The sequence below is a fragment of the Leopardus geoffroyi genome, chromosome B3 (assembly GCF_018350155.1).
Source record: "Leopardus geoffroyi isolate Oge1 chromosome B3, O.geoffroyi_Oge1_pat1.0, whole genome shotgun sequence".
In the NCBI taxonomy this organism is placed as follows: Eukaryota; Metazoa; Chordata; class Mammalia; order Carnivora; family Felidae; genus Leopardus; species Leopardus geoffroyi.
Window position 1 is genome coordinate 43,043,513 of NC_059337.1, and position 22,946 is coordinate 43,066,458.

The 22,946-nt window shown below is 34.7% G+C and overlaps 1 protein-coding gene across 5 annotated transcripts in view; it reads left to right on the forward strand.

The window, feature by feature from the left end:
* Positions 1-22,946, forward strand: part of VPS13C (vacuolar protein sorting 13 homolog C) — a 202,233-nt gene that overhangs the window by 63,981 nt on the left and 115,306 nt on the right. For all 5 annotated transcript variants that reach the window (XR_006704645.1, XM_045449539.1, XM_045449540.1 and 2 more), the window contains 10 exons: positions 2,139-2,281; positions 3,108-3,300; positions 4,291-4,405; positions 5,010-5,146; positions 6,087-6,210; positions 8,105-8,222; positions 12,015-12,144; positions 13,158-13,236; positions 13,910-14,049; positions 17,491-17,644. Coding sequence is in view for 4 of the 5 variants with exons in the window: in XM_045449539.1 (XP_045305495.1) it covers positions 2,139-2,281; positions 3,108-3,300; positions 4,291-4,405; positions 5,010-5,146; positions 6,087-6,210; positions 8,105-8,222; positions 12,015-12,144; positions 13,158-13,236; positions 13,910-14,049; positions 17,491-17,644 (1,333 nt within the window). In the remaining variant the exon portion in view is untranslated. The remainder of the gene's footprint in view (positions 1-2,138; positions 2,282-3,107; positions 3,301-4,290; positions 4,406-5,009; positions 5,147-6,086; positions 6,211-8,104; positions 8,223-12,014; positions 12,145-13,157; positions 13,237-13,909; positions 14,050-17,490; positions 17,645-22,946) is intronic.

Genomic DNA, 22,946 nt, shown 5'->3' on the forward strand with positions numbered 1-22,946 from the left:
GTTTCAGCTCAGGTCATGATCTCATGGTTTTGTGGGTTTGAGCCCTATGTTGGTCTCTGTGCTGGTGGTGCAGAGCCTGCTTGGGATTCTCTCTTTTCTCCCTCTCTCTCTGCCCCTCCCCCACTCATGCTGTCTGCATCTCTCTCAAATGAATAAATAAACTTAAAAAATTTATAAAAAAAGATGTTTGCTCATCTTACAGAATACTCATAGAACAAGTTAGTCCCAATTCAAGGTTTTACTGTATAACTGGAAGTTTGTACCTTTTGACCACCTTTACCTGATTATTGATTCAAACTCCTTACTCATAATTGGTCTGTTCAGATTTTCTCTTTCTTCATGATTCAGTCTTGGTAGATTGTACATTTCTAGAATTTGTCCATTTTTCTTAGGTTGTCTAATTTGTTGGTGTATAGTTGTTTGTAGTAATCTCTTATGATCTTTTGTATTTCTCTGGTATTGGTTTTAGTATATCTCCTCTTTTATTTATAATTTTATGTGTTGTCTCTCTTTTTTTCTTGCTTAGCCTCGCTAAAGTTTTGTCAATTTTGTTCTTTTCAAAGAACCAACTCTTGGTTTTGTTAATCTTTTCTATTGTTTTTTTTTCTCTATTTCATTTATTTCTCTTCTTATCTCTATTATTTCTTTTTTTCTTCATTATAACATTGGGCTCAGTTTGTTCTTTTTCTGGTTCCTTGAGTTGTAAAGTTAGGTTGTATTTGAGATTTTCCATTTTCTTGACATAGGAATTTATCACTATAAACGTCTCTCTTAGAATTGCTTTTGCTGCATCCCATAAATTTTGTGTTTTGTTTCCATTTTTTCTCGTGCCATTTTTTTTTTCCTTTTGATCTCTTCTTTGATCCATTGGTTGTTCTATGTATTTGTGAATATTGTAGCTTTCCTCTTATTAAGATTTAATTCTGTTGTGGTTGGGAAAGATACTTGATATAATGGTATCTTCTTGAATTTTTAGAGACTTGTTTCATTGCCTAATAGGTGTTCTACGCTAGAAAATGTTCCATGTGGGCTTGAAAAGAATGTTTATTCTTTTGCTGTTGGGTGGAATGTTTTATGTATATCTTTTAGGTCCCTTTTGCTTATAGTGTTGTTTAAACCCATTGTTTCTTTATTGACACTCAGCATGATATATATGTTGTTGAGAGTGGGCTATTGAAGTCCTCAAATAATATTATATTGCTGTTTATTTCTCTTTTTAGTTCTGTTAGTATTTGCTTTATATACTTATGCTCCAATGTTGGGTGCCTAAGTATTTACAATTGTTACATTTTCTTGATTGATAGATCCTTTTATCATTATATAATGACCTTCTTTGTCTCTTTTGACAGCATTTAACTTAAAGTTTATTTTCTTCTGATATAAGTGTCACTACTCTTTTTTTTTTTTTTTTTTTTTTTGGCGGGGGGGGGTTACTATTTGCTTAAAATACCTTTTTCCATTCCCTCACTTTTAGTCTATGTGTGTCCTTAAAGCTAAAATGAGTGTCTTTCTTGTAGGCAGCATATTATTGGATTTTACCATTTTTTAATCCATTTTGCCATTCTGTGTCTTTTTGTTGGAGAATTTGTTTACTTTTCATTTAGGTAAGGACTTACTATTGCCATTTTGCTAATTGTTTTCTGACTGTTTTGTGAATCTTCTGTTCCTTGCTTCCTCTCAATGTCTTCCTATGTGGTTTTATGAGAATCATCTCCCTGGTTCTCTGTCCTACATCCATTCTTGACCTATGAATTTTTTGGTCATGATTTTTTTTTTCCTCAATGTATTTTTAACCCTCCAAAGACATCAAGAAGATGTGCTTTATATTTTGTTGTTTTTGAGCCAGAGAATTGGTCTGAATTAGCTTGCTTTAGTGAGAGCTGGTGAATTAAATCTTGATGTGACAAAATATTTTATCAAGTTTCATTTTTATTCTAAAACTAAGAGAAATACATTTTGGATCTCTTGTAATTGTCCTATTTCAACAATTTTATGATTCTTTATTGAACTTTTTAATGTTCTTTTTGAACATACTATATTTAGATCACTTTATATTTCAACAAATTTAAATAAGAAATGATTAAAGAAAATAATAATTACTTAAACTATAACAATGTTCATTCATTCTTTTTGTTTAGTATGTTGCCCATATAATGACATTGAAGTTAGTAAGTACCTCTATTACAATAAGAGAAAACAAAAATATTCCAGAAATACTAAAAATTCAGATAATTGGCCTGGGCACCCAAGTATCTCAGCGACCAGGAGCACAAGCACTTAAGTAAGTTTAAAAAAAACTTTTTATTTCAGTTTTTATTTCTAGATATGAAAATATTGTTATTTAGCATTGAACAACCGATTAATAGTAGTTCTCCAGTTTCTTTTCCTTTTGTATGCCAGATGGTGTTTTTATATTTGAATTTGTTTTGTTATGAAGCCATATGAGGAGTTCACCATTTAGTTACCCCCTCTTGTTCCTTCACAAATATTTTTTGGATAGTGAATGTTTAGTTTATCAAGTTGATACTGTGAAGGCTAGCATAGGAACAATAAATTTCTGTTTTCAGGAAGCTTATGCTGTAGCTGTTAAGAGAGGATAACTAAAAAGTTAATAATTTAGAACTATATAACAGAGAGCTCATAGGTGAGAAGGTGTTGCAAATCCTTATAGTTAATGGCTATGTCAGCTCAATTGCAGAAGAGAATAACTTTGGCTAGGAGAAGTGGGGCTTCGGCTATCTGAGTAGAAAGGGCTAGGAGAAGCTTTTGATAGTATTCTGGGTGGCATGAAATGGGGAGAAGAGTTGCCTGAGTGAAGTGTAGCTTATATTCATGTAGCAGTGATCAGAACTCCCTTAGTGTTTGGGAGTTGGCCAAGGTGGGCTTCTCATGTGGATGAGAAGGGGTTAAGAGCAAACAATCAAAATAAAACCCCAGATTGTATGGGTAATTAAATGCCAGGCCAAGGAGTTTGTGCTTTATCTCTTGGTAATGGGTATGGTACTGGCTCTGAAAGAACTTTTTTAAAAGGGAAATTTATATTTTAAGCCATTACGTTTTACAGCATCTTACTTATATACCTTTTTTTTTTCTTCAATGGATTATAGGGTGGAAGCAAAATTAGAACACTGGTATATAACAGGTCTGAGACAGCAGGGTATTGTACCATCACTTGTGGCTTCCATTGGTGATACTACATCATCCTTGCTTAAAATAGAGTTTGAAACCAATCCAGAGAATAGTACCGCTGACCAGACTCTGATTGTTCAGTCTCAACCTGTGGAGGTCATCTATGATGCTGTAAGTGCAAGGAGACAGTCTTTATCAAACCTGTTTTATACTTCTGACATAGGGTTTTCTTATTTTTCCTCTTTCATATTTAACACTTATTAGCTAAGTTTACTACTTTTTCTTGTTTTAAAAGCAGTACATGGTTAGCAGTGATTTTTACCTTTTCATATGCTACCGTTTTTTCCTACTATGTTAATCTATGCTTATGTTAAAGTAAAAATAATCTAAAATACTATTCAAAAAGTCTGTGTTTATTGTACCAACTTCTCTCAGATAGTTATACGTGGACTTCCTGTTCCAGTTCGGTTTTGCTTTTTCCCTTTCCCCAAATATCTGGACCAATTCAAATTGCTTTAGGAGTAATTAAAAGAATTTTAAATACTGTTCACATGAGAAAAAAGCATTGACACTTAGATGTTATTGAAAATGCTGGCTCAAGTTTCTATCTGTGGTTGCATGTTTTATTCAGAGGCTCTTAACTCATCTCAGGCTAGTGATTAGGATCACTACCCATCACGTGTAAGTTGGCCCTATGCTCTTGTTGAGTTCTCTGATTTTTTTTTTAACTTTCTAGTTTAGAAGTGTATTCACAGTGAGGATGGGAGGCATTATATTGAGACCGCGGACTCATTGTATTCTCTGATTTTTAAAAAAATTAAGTTGTAACATACATATAATTGACCATCTTGGCAATTTTTAAGTGTATAATTTAGTAGTAATGTCCATTGTTACATCAGTATGACACTTTAGAACATACTTAAGGTCATCTTAATGATACGTACACATTTGTTGACTTTCTAGTTAGCTTACATGTGCTATTCCCTTTTTTAGTTTTTTTTTTTCCTTTAAACTCCAAATAGAAATGCAATATGGCAGAGTATCTTTGGAGATATCCTCTAAGTTCAGAGCCACAGTTGTTTTGAATTAAACTGAAATTTTAAAATTTATAATATGGAAAGCACTGTGTATATCTTGCTTATATTTTAAATTATTTTACAGAAAACCATCAATGCAGTGGTTGAATTCTTTCAGTCAAATAGAGGATTAGATCTTGAGCAAATAACATCAGCTACATTAATGAAGCTGGAAGAAATTAAAGAGAGAACAGCTACAGGTAAAGAATTTATCTACATAAAAACATCAGCTACATTCAAAATGTTGTCTTTTCTAATGTAAATATCATAGTTAAAAGTGCAGGCTGTTTTTTCTTTTTGTAAATTCCATGAGGTTGCGTCGTGTACCTGAGTTACCCAAAGTCAAATATACCTGCTAGACTGAATGAGAAAGAGATGGGGCACAGATGATTCTGTCATTACCTTTAAGAACCTGTGCCTCACAGTGAAACTGAGAGGGAAAACATCCCTGCACTTTAGTTCTTAAGAAATAGTTCATCATTCTGTGTACTGCGTGTGAAACTGGTTCTAAAGATCCATACTTTTGTACAACATGGTCTTTAAAATCAAGCCACTACTTTCTGTGGTTGCTTAACTAAAGAAATGATGTATTATTCACTCTGGATAAAATACTAGCTATGATGGGTTTACTGTATAGTGTGATGGTGAGATTGTTTGCCATCGACCATATGGAGTTTCACCTTACATACATTAATATGTGAGAACAGGCACTCCTCCATAATACTTTTCAAGTGATGCTTGTTTTATTGTTAATAATATAATTACATATTTCAACTTGAGCATGTAGTCTTTTATTTCTTTTAGGACTTACACATATTATTGAAACTCGAAAAGTCCTTGATTTAAGGATAAATCTGAAGCCTTCTTATCTAATACTTCCACAGACCGGTTTCCATCATGAAAAGTCAGACCTTCTCATTTTAGATTTTGGTACATTTCAGGTAGGTGTATATCCATTTCTTTCTGCCCATTTTTTGCTCAGGTTGGAAGCTAGCTGTCTGATAGTTGGCTAATTTTGCCCTCAGAGTTTACTGAAATTAAACTTAGACTTATTTCTTCTTAGCATTTTGTCAAGCCTAGCTTAGACTGAGTATTTAATATATACTTTATGGCTATTAAATAAAAAGAAAACCCATAAAATTTTCTCTAATGGTAGATGATTTGGTCTTGAGGAGTGGATTACTGCTGTATTTTTCTAATTGGACAGAGGTACTCCTAGTTTCCAGGCACTACTAGATTTCCACACACAGTGTTTTTTGTTTATTTACATATTTGATAGTAGGAAATTATGCAGGTAAGCCACTATCAGCAATTAAGTAGTGAAAGGGAACTCTGAAGGTTTTGGGTGTTGAACCCATTAGGAATATAAGCATCTGAGAAAGAGTGAAGATTTCAAAAAAATACAGTCCAGAATTGATCTTTGCTTCCTTTGGGGAGAGGGAAAGGAGGTAGAGATTGGAGCTGAATTCTAATGGCCTAATTATTTCTGGTGATGTAATGTGAAGAAGGAGGAACAAAAACCTGCGATGTGTTGGTGAAGATGTTTGGGTAGGTAGTAGGGGTACTGAGCTGTAAGAGGCAGTAACTGCTGAGAGCCAGGAACAGTTGAATGTCCAGACAGGTTATTTGAGGTACACAGCTGTGTAACTGATCTTCTAATAAATGCAAATATGCTGACCACCTATTATCTAAACATATTAAAGCTGTTTACTGAAGTACTATATTCGTAATAAAATATTTGCAAATAATTGTCAGAAAATTAAGCAAAATGTGAATTATTTAAAGACACTTTTCATTTTAGTTATGTTTTAAGAAGACACAACAAAAGTATGTATATACTTTTCTGTTAAGAAAATTGAAGTGTTTTTTTGTCTCTTTTAGCTTAACAGTAAAGATCAAGGTTTGCAGAAGACTAGTAATTCATCTCTGGAAGAAATAATGGATAAAGCATATGACAAATTTGATGTTGAAATAAAAAGTGTGCAGTTACTCTTTGCAAAAGCAGGTAAGCTATTGCTCAATTTTTAGGAAGGATCTTAAAATTATGTTGAGTAGCTTAGGTAAATATATGTCTATGTGTGCATGTATATCAACACTGATAATATTTTTAACACATATCTTCTTGGTCACTTAAGAAAACTAAGTAGGAGCCCATCAGTACAAATCATTGCCACAGGTAGAAATAGAGATAAACTTTTGCCTATTCATTTTCAGGTACTTAGCACCATTTGGATCTAAGTCCAGCCATTGCCTTTTTTTTTTTTTTTTTTTTTTGTGATTTGACTCTGAAACTACCCAGAACACGAGCATAAAAGTTGCCATTGGCTTATGTTTTTCTGTCTTTGTGCTTTTGGGATGTCTCAATGTTGTATTCCTTTGGTGCTTTATTTTAAAATATTTTAACTCTGTTAGCCTAGTCTTTATTTTAGTAGTATCACATCTTATACTTTTGTAGCTACTGACAAGTATGGGTATAGCTTTAAAACCCTAAAGGTAATTAATTACAAACACCAAAAGCTGTGGTGTTTTCTACTGCTTAGGTAAAGATCGCTGGTTCTCCATACTTCTTTAGTTTCTTGAAGCAGTAAATAATTGCTAAATATCCTTGAATGTATCACTTTGTGGTAGGTCATTGGAAGAAAGAACATAATCTCTGTGTGCAGAGTGTATACTCTAGTAGGAATGGAGAGATTTATTAAAACATAAATACACTTAGTTTTTATGTATTATGAGCCTATTAATTCCTTGAAGGGAAGTACTTTTACATAGATCATTAAAACGGCCTTTTCTTTTGTGTGTACTTAATAATAATTGAGTTATAAGTGATAAAATACATTTAGTTAAGATAATTGGAAATTCTGTCTTTGGGACCTTTTATTTGGTGAAAAGTTATAATTATACTTTTTTTTTTTTTTTTTTATACTTTTTTATCAGAAAATCTTGCTTGATAAAACTCATTTTTGTTTCAGAATTATGTGCTAAACTAGTGTAATTTCTTTAAGGAACTCCAGAAAACTTTTTTCCCTTTGTCATTTTCTATTTTTTTCCCTTTTTCACTGCAACCACCTACCTTGATTACTAATTCTGGAATCAAGGCAAAAAATTCCTAGCTTTTTTCCCTATTGGCTTTAAAATGCAAGACGTTTTATAAACATTTTCCAAATAAATATTTAGAATTATTTTTATATCACAGTCTTTGACTTCTTTCCATCTTTATTTTTTGTTTTTGTATCATTACTTATTTTAATCGTCAGCCATTTGATTGCTCTGTTCCCCCATCACATATGCACTAATGCTCATAAACATATTTATATATAAAACTGTTTCTTTCCCACTGATTTTTTCCCTTTTTTATTCCCCACAGTAGACTGTACTTCATCAGTATTTGTGAGTTCCTTTATAGCCTTTAAACAGATAAGCCAGATTGATAGCCTAGAAATGACAGACCTAGGATGAGGGTAAAGGATATCAAATAATGTTAGAGTAGGCAAATGAAAGAACAAATCCTGAAATTCCATGTCATTAATAACCCTCACTTTTAGAGCATGGGTGAATTTTAATTATTTTCTTTAATATTAATTGTATAATCATTTATTATAGCAAATTATTTTAGTGTTCATACAGCAGTAGTAATTCACTGAGAATTATTTAGTAATTTAAGTGAATACAGATGCCCATTTATTATGAAGTGTTACTTCTAACTACAAAACATTTTAAATTAAGTGGTCACATTATTAGCTGTCAATCTTACTTTAAACATATAGGTTACGTAACTTGTATGCTGAAAGAAGTAAAAATTGGTATTTGTTGAATATGTTTGCTAACTTTTCTAATAAGTTCGAGTAATTTTCTACAGAACATCTGATTAACAGTTGTTTAATTTAAAAAAATTTTTAAAGAGGAAAACTGGAAAAAGTGTCGATTTCAGCATCCATCAACTATGCATATATTACAACCCATGGATATTCATGTTGAGTTGGCCAAGGCAATGGTAGAAAAAGACGTTAGAATGGCCAGGTAATGTATGAGTTTCCTTTATATTATAAAGTTAACAAGGTGAAATATATCTGTATCACTTACTGGATTTCAGGAAAGCAAAACTAGATTTCTGGGGGACAGAAAAAAAGATTATCATATAGCACAAACATGCTTTTAAGAAAATATTTATATGGGGTGCCTGGGTGGCTCAGTTGGTTAAGTGGCCGACTTTGACTCAGGTCATTATCTCATGGTTCATGGGTTTGAACCCTGATTCGGGCTCTGTGCTGACAGATCGGACCCCGGAGCCTGCTTTGGATTCTGTGTCTTGCTCTCTCTCTGCCCCTTTCCCACTCACGGTCTGTTTCTCTCTCTCTCAAAAATAAATATTAAAAAAATATATATTTGTTTGAATTATATATCACCTCTCTTATTTTAGAAGTGTTTGGACCTTCACATTGTGTAAAAGTTGGTTGTCTGTTGTTGAGTGGATCAAACCCATGGTTTAATATCAATAATATAAAGTTTTCAAAAATTAGTGACGTGGATGGAGCAGAGTATAAGTCAGTCAGAGAAAGACAAATACCGTATGATTTCATTCAGATGTGGAATTTAAGAAACAAAACAGATAAACATAGAGATAGGCAAACTAGAAAACTGATTCTTAACTAAAGAGAACAAACTGAGAGATGCCGGAAGGGAGATGGGCAGGAATATGGGTTACATTGGTGATGGGTATTATGTAGGGCACTTGTTGTGGTGAACACTGGGTGTTGTATGTAAGTGATAAATCACTAAATTCTATTCCTGAAACTAATACTACACTGTATGTTAACTAATGGAATTTAAATAAAAACTTGAAAGTAGAAGAAAAAATTAGAGGCTCTTAATGATTATGAAACCATGTAAAATCATGAGAATAATTCAAGGGAGTGAAAGTAGAAACTGAATTTTGATTTTAAGTAGATAATTATGAAATATTTATGCTGCCTTCTTAAAAACAGCCTTATGGAAATATTATTGATATTCAATAAGCTGCATCTATTTAAAGTATACAATTTGACATATATATATACAGATAGATAGATATAGATATATCTATGAAACCATCATCACGTCAAGATAATGAACACATTCATCATCTTCCAGAGTCCTTGTGTACTTTTATACTCTTGACCTTTAAACAATGTGAGGGTTAGGGGCACCAGCCCCCACCCCAACCCTACCCTCCCTCATTTGAAAATCCATGTATAACTTTTGACTTCTGCTAAATTTAACTACTAAAAGCCTCCCTTTAGCCAGAAGCCTTACCAATAATATGAACAGTTGATTAACACATATTTTGCATATGTATTATATACTGTACTCTGTTTTTACCAAAAAGTAAGCTGGAGAAAAGAAAATATTATGAAGAAAATCATAAGGGAGAGAAAATACAGTTACGGTAATATACCGTAATTTTGAAAAAAAGTCTGCATATAAGTGGACCACAGAGTTCAAACCCAAGTTGTTCAAGGGTCAGCTGTCTTACCTCCTTCCCATCCTTACCTGCTAACTCCTCTCCCTTCAATCCTCAGATAACATTGATTTTCTTTGTAACACTATAGATTTGTTAGAATTTTCTGGAATTTTCTACAAATACAGTCATACAGTTTCAGTTTTTTTGTGTGTGGCTGGTTTCATTCAGCATAATTAATTTGAGATTTGTTCATGTTGTGTGTATCATTAGTTTGTTGATACTTTTTATCAGGTGGAAGTTAAACCAACCATGCATTACTAGATAAACCTCATTTGGTAGTGATACATTATTCTTTTAAAATACTGTTGGATGTGTTTTGCTAAAATTTTGTTATGAAGTTATACATCTCTATTTATGAAGGATGGTTGTGCTTTTATTATTTTGGAATCAAAGTATCAGGGTATTGTTGGCCTTATGAAGTGAGTTTGTTGGAGGAAGTTGTATAGAATTATTTCTTATTTGTTTTGTAGAATTCACTAGTGAAGCTATCTGGGCCTGCGTTTTCTTGTGGGGGTGAGGGTTTTTAACTACAAATTCAGTTTATCTCATAGATGGAGTGATCTTGGGTAGTTTGTCTTTCAGAGAAGGAATTTGTCCATTTTAGTTTTTGAGTGTATTGTCACAGGATTGTTCATAATATTTTTGTGTTGCCTTTTTAATACATGTAGAATTTGTAGTGATGCTATCTCTCTCCCTCCTGGTGTTAGTGGTTTGTACCTTTTCTCTTTTTTCCTGATTAGTTTATAAGTTTTGTTGATCATCTGAAAGAATCAGCTTTTGGCATCGATTATTTTCTCTATTGTCCTTCTGGTTTTTGTTTTTGTTTTTGTTTGTTTTTTCCCACTGATTTCCATTCTTGTGATTATTATTGCTTTTTTCCCTTCTGCTTCCTTTGGGTTTCATTTACTTTACTTTCCTCATTCTTTTTTTTTTTTTTTTTTTTTTAATGTTTATTTATTTTTGAGAGAGGGAGACACAGCGTGTGAGCAGGGGAGGGGCAGAGAGAGAGGGAGACAGAATCTGAAGCAGGTTCCAGCCTCTGAGCTGTCAGCGCAGAGCCTGATGCGGGACTCGAATTCATGAACCGCGAGATCATAACCTGAGCTGAAGTCAATGCTTAACCAACTGAGCCACCCAAGTGCTCCTACTTCTCTCATTCTTTAAGGTGGAAATGGAAAACATTGATTTAAAACCTTTCTTCTTTTCTAATATAGGCATTTAATGTTACAAATTTCTCTTGAGATACTTTTACTGGACCCTTCACATTTTCAAACTCTTAAGTGACTAAGCTGGGGTATTCCTAGGTCTTCCCTCATTCGTTTTTCATCTTTCATCTTTCTTTTGTTGACTGATTTCCAGTGCCTTTTAAACCATTGCTTCATTTACTTTGTCTAACTTCGTAGTTATTCTAGGTGAGAAGGTAATCCAGTCCCTCTATTTGAGATACTTTTAGTTTTATGTACTGTTTCACAAATGATAAAGAAACATCTTACATATTTATGATGCTTTCAGCTTACAGAGTACTTTTGCAGAAAGTTCAGTATTTTGAGATAGCAACAGCCAGCTGGCTTCTTTTGAACATTAGTGGCTTGTGCATTATATAGAAAATCATTCTTCATGTAGTGGTTAGGCATCTGTCCACTTGAGCTGTTCACAGCTTAGTTAGCAAGTCAAAGATAAACAGTAACCAAAAAGAACTTCCTGAGCAGCAAACAGCTGCCACAAAGCTATTGAGACAAATAAACCTAGGCCTTTATGCTGAGTAAGGAAGCAGTGTAGAAGCAGGTGCTGAAAAGTAGGCAACTAATGAAAGCACAGCAGTGATTCACCAGTGAGTAAAACAGATGTCCTCAGGGTGCTTATATTTTAATCAGACATAAAATAAGCAAGTATATATATGATATGTCAGGGCTGACAAGTACTAGAAAAGGAAGTAAAGCAAGGCAGGGCAATAGAGAGTGATGGAGTAGATACTCTTAGATTTATGTAATGCAAAATCTGTGACGCCAGGAAGTAGAGTATGTATAGTGGTTTTAAAAATTAGATAATTGTGTCTGAAAATATGTTCATAAAAATTAGTTACCGTGAAAAGGTTTGGCTGCTTAAGACGGATATATTGAAATTATCTGAAAACCTGGTTTATACAGAATTTCTCATTCTCTGACAGTGTTGACTAAATGAGGCATTGATTAGATTAAAACATAATCAAAGTCATTTTGACTCCACAGTGTAGTCTCTTCTCCAATCCATTCTCCACTCCATAATAGAAAGAAGCTGGAACTTAAAACCTTATAGTTGAATTGTATTTTTAGATTGAAAGTGTCCGGGGGACTTCCTTTGATGCATGTGAGAATTTCTGACCAGAAGATGAAAGATGTACTCTGTTTGATTAACAGTATACCCTTGCCACAGAAATCCTCTGAACAGTCTCCAGAGAGACAGGTAACTGGATATAATAAAAATGGTGAATCTTTACATTTGTGTATATGGTGAGTTTTTCCATCTTTCTTTGTGCTAATTTGTTTTTGAATATCTTTTAGGACCGGTTTCATTTATTTGATAGACTCCTAAAGTTTAATGTTGTTGATTCTGTTCAAGAGTGCATATGGCATTGAATAGATAAAAGTTGAAGCCTATTTTCACTGCAGTTTAGAGTGTTGATAAAAAGTCTGTGCTGGGCATGGAGCCTGCTTAAGATTGTCTTTCTCTGTCCCTCCCCTGCTCACACACGCTCTCTCAAAAATAAATAAATAAATCGATAGATAAATAAATAAATCTTCTTTAAAATGTTGCAAAATAGAATTTGTATATAATTTTATTACCCATTAAACTTAAAAATTCTAGATAACTTTATTTGCAATTGACATTTACAACATAAAATATATGTTAGATTTCCACTTTGAAATGAAATTTTAGCCAACTAATGTTGTTATCATTCTCTAGGAATCTGTAATATAGATGAACAGTTAATATTGTCATAGCAAATAAATGACACACTATGATAGACTTATCTACTAGAGTAGTAAATAGTCTGCCCTTGTAAATACAGGTGGTAGTCTTAATAATTAGTAAACACTAGCTAGTTGATTGCATAATGTGCTTTGTTGGAAGATTTGTGTCTTATGTGTGTATGTGTCTTTCCATCTCTCTCTCTCTACTCTATAATTTTTCAGTATTTTTCTCATTTATGTACATTTGATCCTGTTAAATCAGTATGTTAAACTTTTTTGGGGTACCTGGGTGACTTAGTTAAGCATCTGACTTCGGCTCAGGTCATAATCCCACTGTTGAGTTTGAGCCCCACATTGGACTCACTGCTGTCAGTGCAGAGCCCGCTTCAGTTTTTCTCTCCCCCTCTCTGTCTGCCCCTCCCCTGCTTGTGCTTGCTTGCTCTCTGTCTCTCAAAAATAAACAAATATTGAAAAAAAATTAAAAAAATGTTTTGTATTTGACAGGTATCCTCAATTCCTGTTATTTCAGATAGGACAAAAGACCTACTTAGTACTTCACTGTTGCTAGATGGAGTAGAATCAGGTAAGGAAAGTAAATGTTCTTTATTAAATCAAGCCTATACATTTGTATATAGAGATAAAATTTTCAGAAAATAAAGGAATTTAGAAAGTGTTACAACAATCACTGGTTTTAGTTCTAGCTGTGCTACTAACCACCAGTGTCATTTTGAGTCACCTTTTTTTAAGCCCAAGTTTCTTCATTTGAATGATAGGATTTTTGTGATAGACAGTGCTTAAGATTCTATATAAGATTTTTTTTTTTTTGGCCCCAATTTCTACCTGATCTTTTTTCCTAGCTCTAGCCTAACTGATCTTGTTTAATTTTGAAGTAGAGTATAAGCTTCATGAGGACAAGGATCGTGTCTGCCCTCTTTACCTTGGTGCCCTTGGTGGCTGATACAGACTGATATATGATGGGTGATGCCCAGTAATTATTTATTGAATATTGAATGAGTGAACTAAAGTGAAAAACAGAGCTTTTGAAGAAAAAAATAGTAGGGTGGTTTGGTCTTTATGTATGATTATCATATATCAGGTTGAGTTACTTTGTGGGACTTAGAAATAAGATTGGACATATATTCTGATTCTGAATATGAAGATTATATCTCATAAATGAATTTTACCTTTGAGAGATTTGAGTGTTTTATGCAGTTTTCTGTGGACATTCTCTCAAGTCAAATGAATGTCTTCTTTAGAGTCTGATGATGAATATTTTGATGCTGAAGATGGAGAGACACAGACTGGTAAAAGTTTGAGAGGTTCAGAACTAAAAAAAGCTGCAGAAGCCCCAAATGAGGAACTCATTAATCTTTTACTGAAGTTTGAAATTAAAGAGGTATGTATATTTGTTTCATCCATTAATAAATATATTGCTATTATCACTATCCTTAAAGTATTTCATGCTAGATCTGAACATAAAATATATTAAAATTTTGGTACTCTGTCTTCCCTGCTTCCCAGCACACACACACAGACACACACACGCACATGCATGGTTCCAGGAAAATGAAATGTTATTTTGTAAATAGTAATATGAGAATGATCTATACCATATTTAATCTATTCTGGAAAAGCTCAAAGATTCCTAAGTGGGATTTTCTTTTCCATAGAAAATTTCTATGACATGTTTACATTAATGTTTTTTTACTTTTAAGCTGAATAATATTGCTCATTGTGATGTTTATAATTTGAAAAAGTGTAAACAACCTAGATTTTTAGCATGTCTTTACAGCCATTAAAAGTCATGTAATAAAACATTGACATGGAAAGATGTTCACAAAATATCATTATTTTGGAACAAAAATAGATTAAAATACTGAGGACATTATGATTCTATTTAGAAATTATACATACACATACATTTTTTTCTTTGATCATACTTGATAGTGTTCATCTCTGTGTGGAGGAATTATAATTTCTTATTTTTGCCTGTTTGCTTTTCCCTATATTCTAAATATACTTAATAGTAAATATGCATTTCTTTAATAATAAAACACAGAGGTATAAAAAGATGTTTCTTATTGACTGCTTTTTATCCCAATGTGAGGTGATGTCCTAAAATATAAAGTCAGAAATACCAGATTTTAATTGTGTATATAAATCCCTCTAAGTATTACTGGTATTTGTTTAAAAGAAATACATGTCATTTATTTTTAGCCTTCTTTGCTCCCTTTTTTTCATATACCCGTCTAAAATACCAACAATCCCTTGACTCTAACTTGAGAATACATTCAAATGATTGGTCTTCTCTTCTATTGCTCCTGCACTGTCCAAGTCACCATATTCCCTGGACTAGTGCAGTAGCCTCATAATTCTTTCTCTGCTTCTGTAAGGTACTCTGTTCTCCACATGATAACCAGAGTGATCCTTTTATTTTTTAATTTTTATTTATTTTTATTTTAGAGAGAGAGTGCAGGCAGGGAAGAGGGGCAGAAGGAGAGAGAGTGAGAGAGCGAGAGAGAGAGAGAGAGAGAGAGAGAGAGAGAATCTCAAGCAGTCTCCAAGTGCGGAGCCAGATGCGGAGCTTGTTTCCATGTCCCTGAGATCATGACCTTAGCCGAAATCAAGAGTCAGAAGCTCAACCCACTGAGCCACCCAGGTGCCCTCAGAGTGATCCTTTTAAAGTGAAAGATCAGGGATGCCTGGGTGGCTCAGTCAGTTAAGCAACCAACTTTGGCTCACAACTCATGGGTTTGAGCCCGCCTTGGGGCTCTGTCTCCCTCTCTCTCTGCCCCTCCCCTGCTCATTCTCTCTTTCTCAAAAATAAATAAACATTAAAAAAAGTGAAAGATGATGTCATGTCTTTGCTCACAACTATCTCCTGGCTTCTCTATTGACTAAAGGGCTAAGTCATTCCCGTGGCCTACAACACCTTGCTATAGCATATAGGTCACCCCATGTGACTTTAGATTCATTTTCAGTTCTCTTCTGCCTTGCTTACTCTGCTCCAGCCATATTTCATTCATCCCTTCAATAAGTATTCATCAAGTGCCATCATGAAGTGCATTGTTTAACATACTGCAGTTACAGCAGCGAACGCAAAGTTCTTGCCTTATGGAACTTACACTTGGCTTTTGTTCTTCCTTATGTATACCAGAGCACATTCTTTGTGCTTGCTGGGGTTTCTTTCTGCCTGGAACACTGTTTTTCTGTATGACTTGATTCTTTATTTCCATTAGCTATTTGCTCAAGTGCTATCTTATTGGGAAGGTCTGATCACCCAATACGAGATAGCAGCCCTGACTTTTCCCCACTCTTCCTAGAATATAAGCTCCATCGGGACAAGAACCTTGTGTGTTTGGTCACTTCGATGTCCCTAGTTGCTGGGACGGCCTCATACATGGTAGATGATGCGCAATAAGTATTTTGTTGAATATTGAATGAATGAACTGAAATTATCAACAATCAGCATCATCTAAGAAAAAATAGTGCTGTTAGAAATATTTTTCTCAATTTGATGTTTTTGTCATTCTGAAGTTTTAAATGTTGCTGTACTGAAATATATTAAATTTTTTCTTTATATCTTAGTATTAGTGTATGTTTAGAAAATTCTCTTCTATTACAAAAATATTTACCCACAATTTAATATATTATTTTATGTTTTTATTGCTTTCATTTAAATCATTGATTTATTTGAAATTTACTTTTGTGTAACAACTCTGCACTGAGTATCTTACTATACTCTCTTATTGTTTCTACTCTTTAGTTGACACCCTGTTTTTTCTTAAATGTGTAATGATACCACTGCCAATAATACTAATTTTTGCTTTTATTCATCATTTATGTTGTTCTGTTATTATTGCTGCCTAACAGGGTATCCTAAAACATAGTAGTTCAAAACAACTGTTTAATTTTGCTCAGAGTATTATGGGTTAGGAATTGTGGAAGGGCCCAGATTGGTAATTTTTGTGTATAGTTTTTCATGTGGTGCAGTCATATTTTTTGGAGCTACAGTGACCTGAAGTCTCAGAGGGTCTCAGAAGTGCCTCAGTCATGAGGCTGGCTCTTGACTGGCTCACCACTGGCTGGTGGCTGGGAGCTCAGGTGGGACTGTTGACTGAAATACCAACTCATAGCCCCCTGAGCATGGCAGTTTCAGGGTAGTTGAACTTTTTACATGCCAATTAGCTTCCCCTCAGTGTGCATTCCCAGGTGAAACATTTATGGGCATTTTTTTTTTTTTTTTTTTTTTTTTTTTTTTATCATTGGCAGTCATTAAAAGTGTGGCTTCTGTAGTCTGTTGATTGAAATTCAAAGATAGTGGACAAAGCTCTCCATCTCTTGATGGAGTACCAAAGTACTGTTATGTTTTAAAAATTGTCACATATGTGTTTTGGTTTTGATTGGCTAAATATATTGGCTGTTATATCCAGAATAAATTTAAACAGTACTTTAGTAGTAAATAGCTAGACTGTCCTACTTTTTACTTTAATGGAAATGCCTTTTTTTTTAAATCAACAAACATGATTTTTGTTTTGAGATAGAGGTTTAAGAAAATCATATTAAGTAAGAATGCATATATTCCTGTTTAAAAAAAGGAAATTTAAAAAGTAAATCAATAATTGATGTAAAATTTTATCACGATTTTTATATAGATGTAGTTTTATTCTGAATAATAGAATTTAAGGTATAATTTCCAATCATAGTAAACAATTTTATGGTATTAGAGAAGTATGAGCTATTGTTCTCATGATAAAATGTATGAAGAAAAATTTTGTTTTTTAAACATGATTCAGAATATTTATCATGCTTTTAATGGGTGTCTTGATTCTTTTAGGTTGTTTTGGAATTTACTAAACAACAGAAAGAAGAAGATACAATTCTAGTATTTAATGTTACTCATTTGGGAACAGAGGCTACATTGAGAACTTTTGATGTAACTGTGGTATCTTATTTAAAGAAAATCAGCTTGGATTACCATGAAATTCAAGGTAACAGCCACACAAATAGAAATAATGGTTAATAGTAAATATAGTCTCACTTTGAGTATTTGAGACACTTTTGTGTATATAATAATATTTTTAAATAAATAATAGCTAGCACTGTTCTAAGGATTTTACAAATAATAGCTCATTTAATCCTTATAACAATGTTATCTCCAGTTTACAAAAAGGAAACTAAGCTGTAAATCGGTTATATAATTTAACCAAGGTCACACTGCTGGTTAGTCTCTGAACCATGTTTAAACCCTGGAAGTCTGGCCCTAGGGTCTGTATTCTTAACTACTGTGATCTACTGCCTCAGAGAGTCCACATAAATCTCCATTGTATAGGGAATATTCTTCCCATTTTACAAAGAAAGTTTATTTTTTTTTATTTTTTTTTATTTTTTTATTATATGAAATTTATTGTCAAATTGGTTTCCATACAACACCCAGTGCTCATCCCAAAAGGTGCCCTCCTCAATACCCATCACCCACCCTCTCCTCCCTCCCACCCCCCATCAACCCTCAGTTTGTTCTCAGTTTTTAACAGTCTCTTAAGCTTTGGCTCTCTCCCACTCTAACCTCTTTTTTTTTCTTTTTTCCTCCCCCTCCCCCATGGGTTCCTGCCAAGTTTCTCAGGATCCACATAAGAGTGAAACCATATGGTATCTGTCTTTCTCTGTACGGCTTATTTCACTTAGCATCACACTCTCCAGTTCCATCCACGTTGCTACAAAAGGCCATATTTCATTTTTTCTCATTGCCACGTAGTATTCCACTGTGTATATAAACCACAATTTCTTTATCCATTCATCAGTTGATGGACATTTAGGCTCTTTCCATAATTTGGCTATTGTTGAGAGTGCTGCTATGAACATTGGGGTACAAGTGCCCCTATGCATCAGTACTCCTGTATCCCTTGGATAAATTCCTAGCAGTGCTATTGCTGGGTCATAGGGTAGGTCTATTTTTAATTTTCTGAGGAACCTCCACACTGCTTTCCAGAGCGGCTGCACCAATTTGCATTCCCACCAACAGTGCAAGAGGGTTCCCGTTTCTCCACATCCTCTCCAGCATCTATAGTCTCCTGATTTGTTCATTTTGGCCACTCTGACTGGCGTGAGGTGATACCTGAGTGTGGTTTTGATTTGTATTTCCCTGATAAGGAGCGACGCTGAACATCTTTTCATGTGCCTGTTGGCCATCCGGATGTCTTCTTTAGAGAAGTGTCTATTCATGTTTTCTGCCCATTTCTTCACTGGGTTATTTGTTTTACGGGTGTGGAGTTTGGTGAGCTCTTTATAGATTCTGGATACTAGCCCTTTGTCCGATATGTCATTTGCAAATATCTTTTCCCATTCCGTTGGTTGCCTTTTAGTTTTGTTGGTTGTTTCCTTTGCTGTGCAGAAGCTTTTTATCTTCATAAGGTCCCAGTAATTCACTTTTGCTTTTAATTCCCTTGCCTTTGGGGATGTGTCGAGTAAGAGATTGCTACGGCTGAGGTCAGAGAGGTCTTTTCCTGCTTTCTCCTCTAAGGTTTTGATGGTTTCCTGTCTCACATTCAGGTCCTTTATCCATTTCGAGTTTATTTTTGTGAATGGTGTGAGGAAGTGGTCTAGTTTCAACCTTCTGCATGTTGCTGTCCAGTTCTCCCAGCACCATTTGTTAAAGAGGCTGTCTTTTTTCCATTGGATGTTCTTTCCTGCTTTGTCAAAGATGAGTTGGCCATACGTTTGTGGGTCTAGTTCTGGGGTTTCTATTCTATTCCATTGGTCTATGTGTCTGTTTTTGTGCCAATACCATGCTGTCTTGATGATGACAGCTTTGTAGTAGAGGCTAAAGTCTGGGATTGTGATGCCTCCTGCTTTGGTCTTCTTTTTCAAAATTCCTTTGGCTATTCGGGGCCTTTTGTGGTTCCATATGAATTTTAGGATTGCTTGTTCTAGTTTCGAGAAGAATGCTGGTGCAATTTTGATTGGGATTGCATTGAATGTGTAGATCGCTTTGGGTAGTATTGACATTTTGACAATATTTATTTTTCCAATCCATGAGCAGGGAATGTCTTTCCATTTCTTTAAATCTTCTTCCATTTCCTTCATAAGCTTTCTATAGTTTTCAGCATACAGATCCTTTACATCTTTGGTTAGATTTATTCCTAGGTATTTTATGCTTCTTGGTGCAATTGTGAATGGGATCAGTTTCTTTAGTTGTCTTTCTGTTGCTTCATTGTTAGTGTATAAGAATGCAACTGATTTCTGTACATTGATTTTGTATCCTGCGACTTTGCTGAATTCATGTATCAATTCTAGCAGACTTTTGGTGGAGTCTATCGGATTTTCCATGTATAATATCATGTCATCTGCAAAAAGCGAAAGCTTGACTTCATCTTTGCCAATTTTGATGCCTTTGATTTCCTTTTGTTGTCTGATTGCTGATGCTAGAACTTCCAGCACTATGTTAAACAACAGCGGTGAGAGTGGGCATCCCTGTCGTGTTCCTGATCTCAGGGAAAAAGCTCTCAGTTTTTCCCCATTGAGGATGATGCTAGCTGTGGGCTTCTCATAAATGGCTTTTATGATCTTTAAGTATGTTCCTTCTATCCCGACTTTCTCAATGGTTTTTATTAAGAAAGGGTGCTGGATTTTGTCGAAGGCCTTTTCTGCATCGATTGACAGGATCATATGGTTCTTCTCTTTTTTTTTGTTAATGTGGTGTATCACGTTGATTGATTTGCGAATGTTGAACCAGCCCTGCATCCCAGGGATGAATCCCACTTGATCATGGTGAATAATTCTTTTTATATGCCGTTGAATTCGATTTGCTAGTATCTTATTGAGAATTTTTGCATCCATATTCATCAGGGATATTGGCCGGTAGTTCTCTTTTTTTACTGGGTCTCTGTCTGGTTTAGGAATCAAAGTAATACTGGCTTCATAGAATGAGTCTGGAAGTTTTCCTTCCCTTTCTATTTCTTGGAATAGCTTGAGAAGGATAGGTATTATCTCTGCTTTAAACGTCTGGTAGAACTCCCCTGGGAAGCCATCTGGTCCTGGACTCTTATTTGTTGGGAGATTTTTGATAACTGATTCAATTTCTTCGCTGGTTATGGGTCTGTTCAAGCTTTCTATTTCCTCCTGATTGAGTTTTGGAAGAGTGTGGGTGTTCAGGAATTTGTCCATTTCTTCCAGGTTGTCCAATTTGTTGGCATATAATTTTTCATAGTATTCCCTGATAATTGTTTGTATCTCTGAGGGATTGGTTGTAATAATTCCATTTTCATTCATGATTTTATCTATTTGGGTCATCTCCCTTTTCTTTTTGAGAAGCCTTGCTAGAGGTTTGTCAATTTTGTTTATTTTTTCAAAAAACCAACTCTTGGTTTCGTTGATCTGCTCTACAGTTTTTTTAGACTCTATATTGTTTATTTCTGCTCTGATCTTTATTATTTCTCTTCTTCTGCTGGATTTAGGCTGCCTTTGCTGTTCTGCTTCTATTTCCTTTAGGTGTGCTGTTAGATTTTGTATTTGGGATTTTTCTTGTTTCTTGAGATAGGCCTGGATTGCAATGTATTTTCCTCTCAGGACTGCCTTCGCCGCGTCCCAAAGCGTTTGGATTGTTGTATTTTCATTTTCGTTTGTTTCCATATATTTTTTAATTTCTTCTCTAATTGCCTGGTTGACCCACTCATTCGTTAGTAGGGTGTTCTTTAACCTCCATGCTCTTGGAGGTTTTCCAGACTTTTTTCTGTGGTTGATTTCAAGCTTCATAGCATTGTGGTCTGAAAGTATGCATGGTATAATTTCAATTCTGGTAAACTTATGAAGGGCTGTTTTGTGACCCAGTATATGATCTATCTTCGAGAATGTTCCATGTGCACTCGAGAAGAAAGTATATTCTGTTGCTTTGGGATGCAGAGTTCTAAATATATCTGTCAAGTCCATCTGATCCAATGTCTCATTCAGGGCCCTTGTTTCTTTATTGAGCGTGTGTCTAGATGATCTATCCATTTCTGTAAGTGGGGTGTTAAAGTCCCCTGCAATTACCACATTCTTATCAATAAGGTTGCTTATGTTTATGAGTAGTTGTTTTATATATTTGGGGGCTCTGGTATTCGGCGCATAGACATTTATAATTGTTAGCTCTTCCTGATGGATAGACCCTGTAACTATTATATAATGTCCTTCTTCATCTCTTGTTACAGCCTTTAATTTAAAGTCTAGTTTGTCTGATATAAGTATGGCTACTCCAGCTTTCTTTTGGCTTCCAGTAGCATGATAAATAGTTCTCCATCCCCTCACTCTCAATCTAAAGGTGTCCTCAGGTCTAAAATGAGTCTCTTGTAGACAGCAAATAGATGGGTCTTGTTTTTTTATCCATTCTGATACCCTATGTCTTTTGGTTGGCGCATTTAATCCATTTACATTCAGTGTTATTATAGAAAAATACGGGTTTAGAGTCATTGTGATGTCTGTATGTTTTATGCTTGTAGTGATGTCTCTGGTATTTTGTCTCACAGGGTCCCCCTTAGGATCTCTTGTAGGGCTGGTTTAGTGGTGACAAATTCCTTCAGTTTTTGTTTGTTTGGGAAGACCTTTATCTCTCCTTCTATTCTAAATGACAGACTTGCTGGATAAAGGATTCTCGGCTGCATATTTTTTCTGTCTAGCACACTAAAAATCTCGTGCCAATTCTTTCTGGCCTGCCAAGTTTCAAAAGAGAGATCAGTCACGAGTCTTATAGGTCTCCCTTTATATGTGAGGGCACGTTTACCCCTTGCTGCTTTCAGAATTTTCTCTTTATCCTTGTATTTTGCCAGTTTCACTATGATATGTCGTGCAGAAGATCGATTCAAGTTCCGTCTGGAGGGAGTTCTCTGTGCCTCTTGGATTTCAATGCCTTTTTCCTTCCCCAGTTCAGGGAAGTTCTCAGCTATTATTTCTTCAAGTACCCCTTCAGCACCTTTCCCTCTCTCTTCCTCCTCTGGGATACCAATTATGCGTATATTATTTCTTTTTAGTGTATCACTTAGTTCTCTAATTTTCCCCTCATACTCCTGGATTTTTTTATCTCTCTTTCTCTCAGCTTCCTCTTTTTCCATAACTTTATCTTCTAGTTCACCTATTCTCTCCTCTGCCTCTTCAATCCGAGCTGTGGTGGTTTCGATTTTGTTTTGCATTTCATTTAAAGCGTTTTTCAGCTCCTTGTGACTGTTCCTTAGTCCCTTGATCTCTGTAGCAAGGGATTCTCTGCTGTCCTGTATACTGTTTTCAAGCCCGGCGATTAATTTTATGACTATTATTTTAAATTCA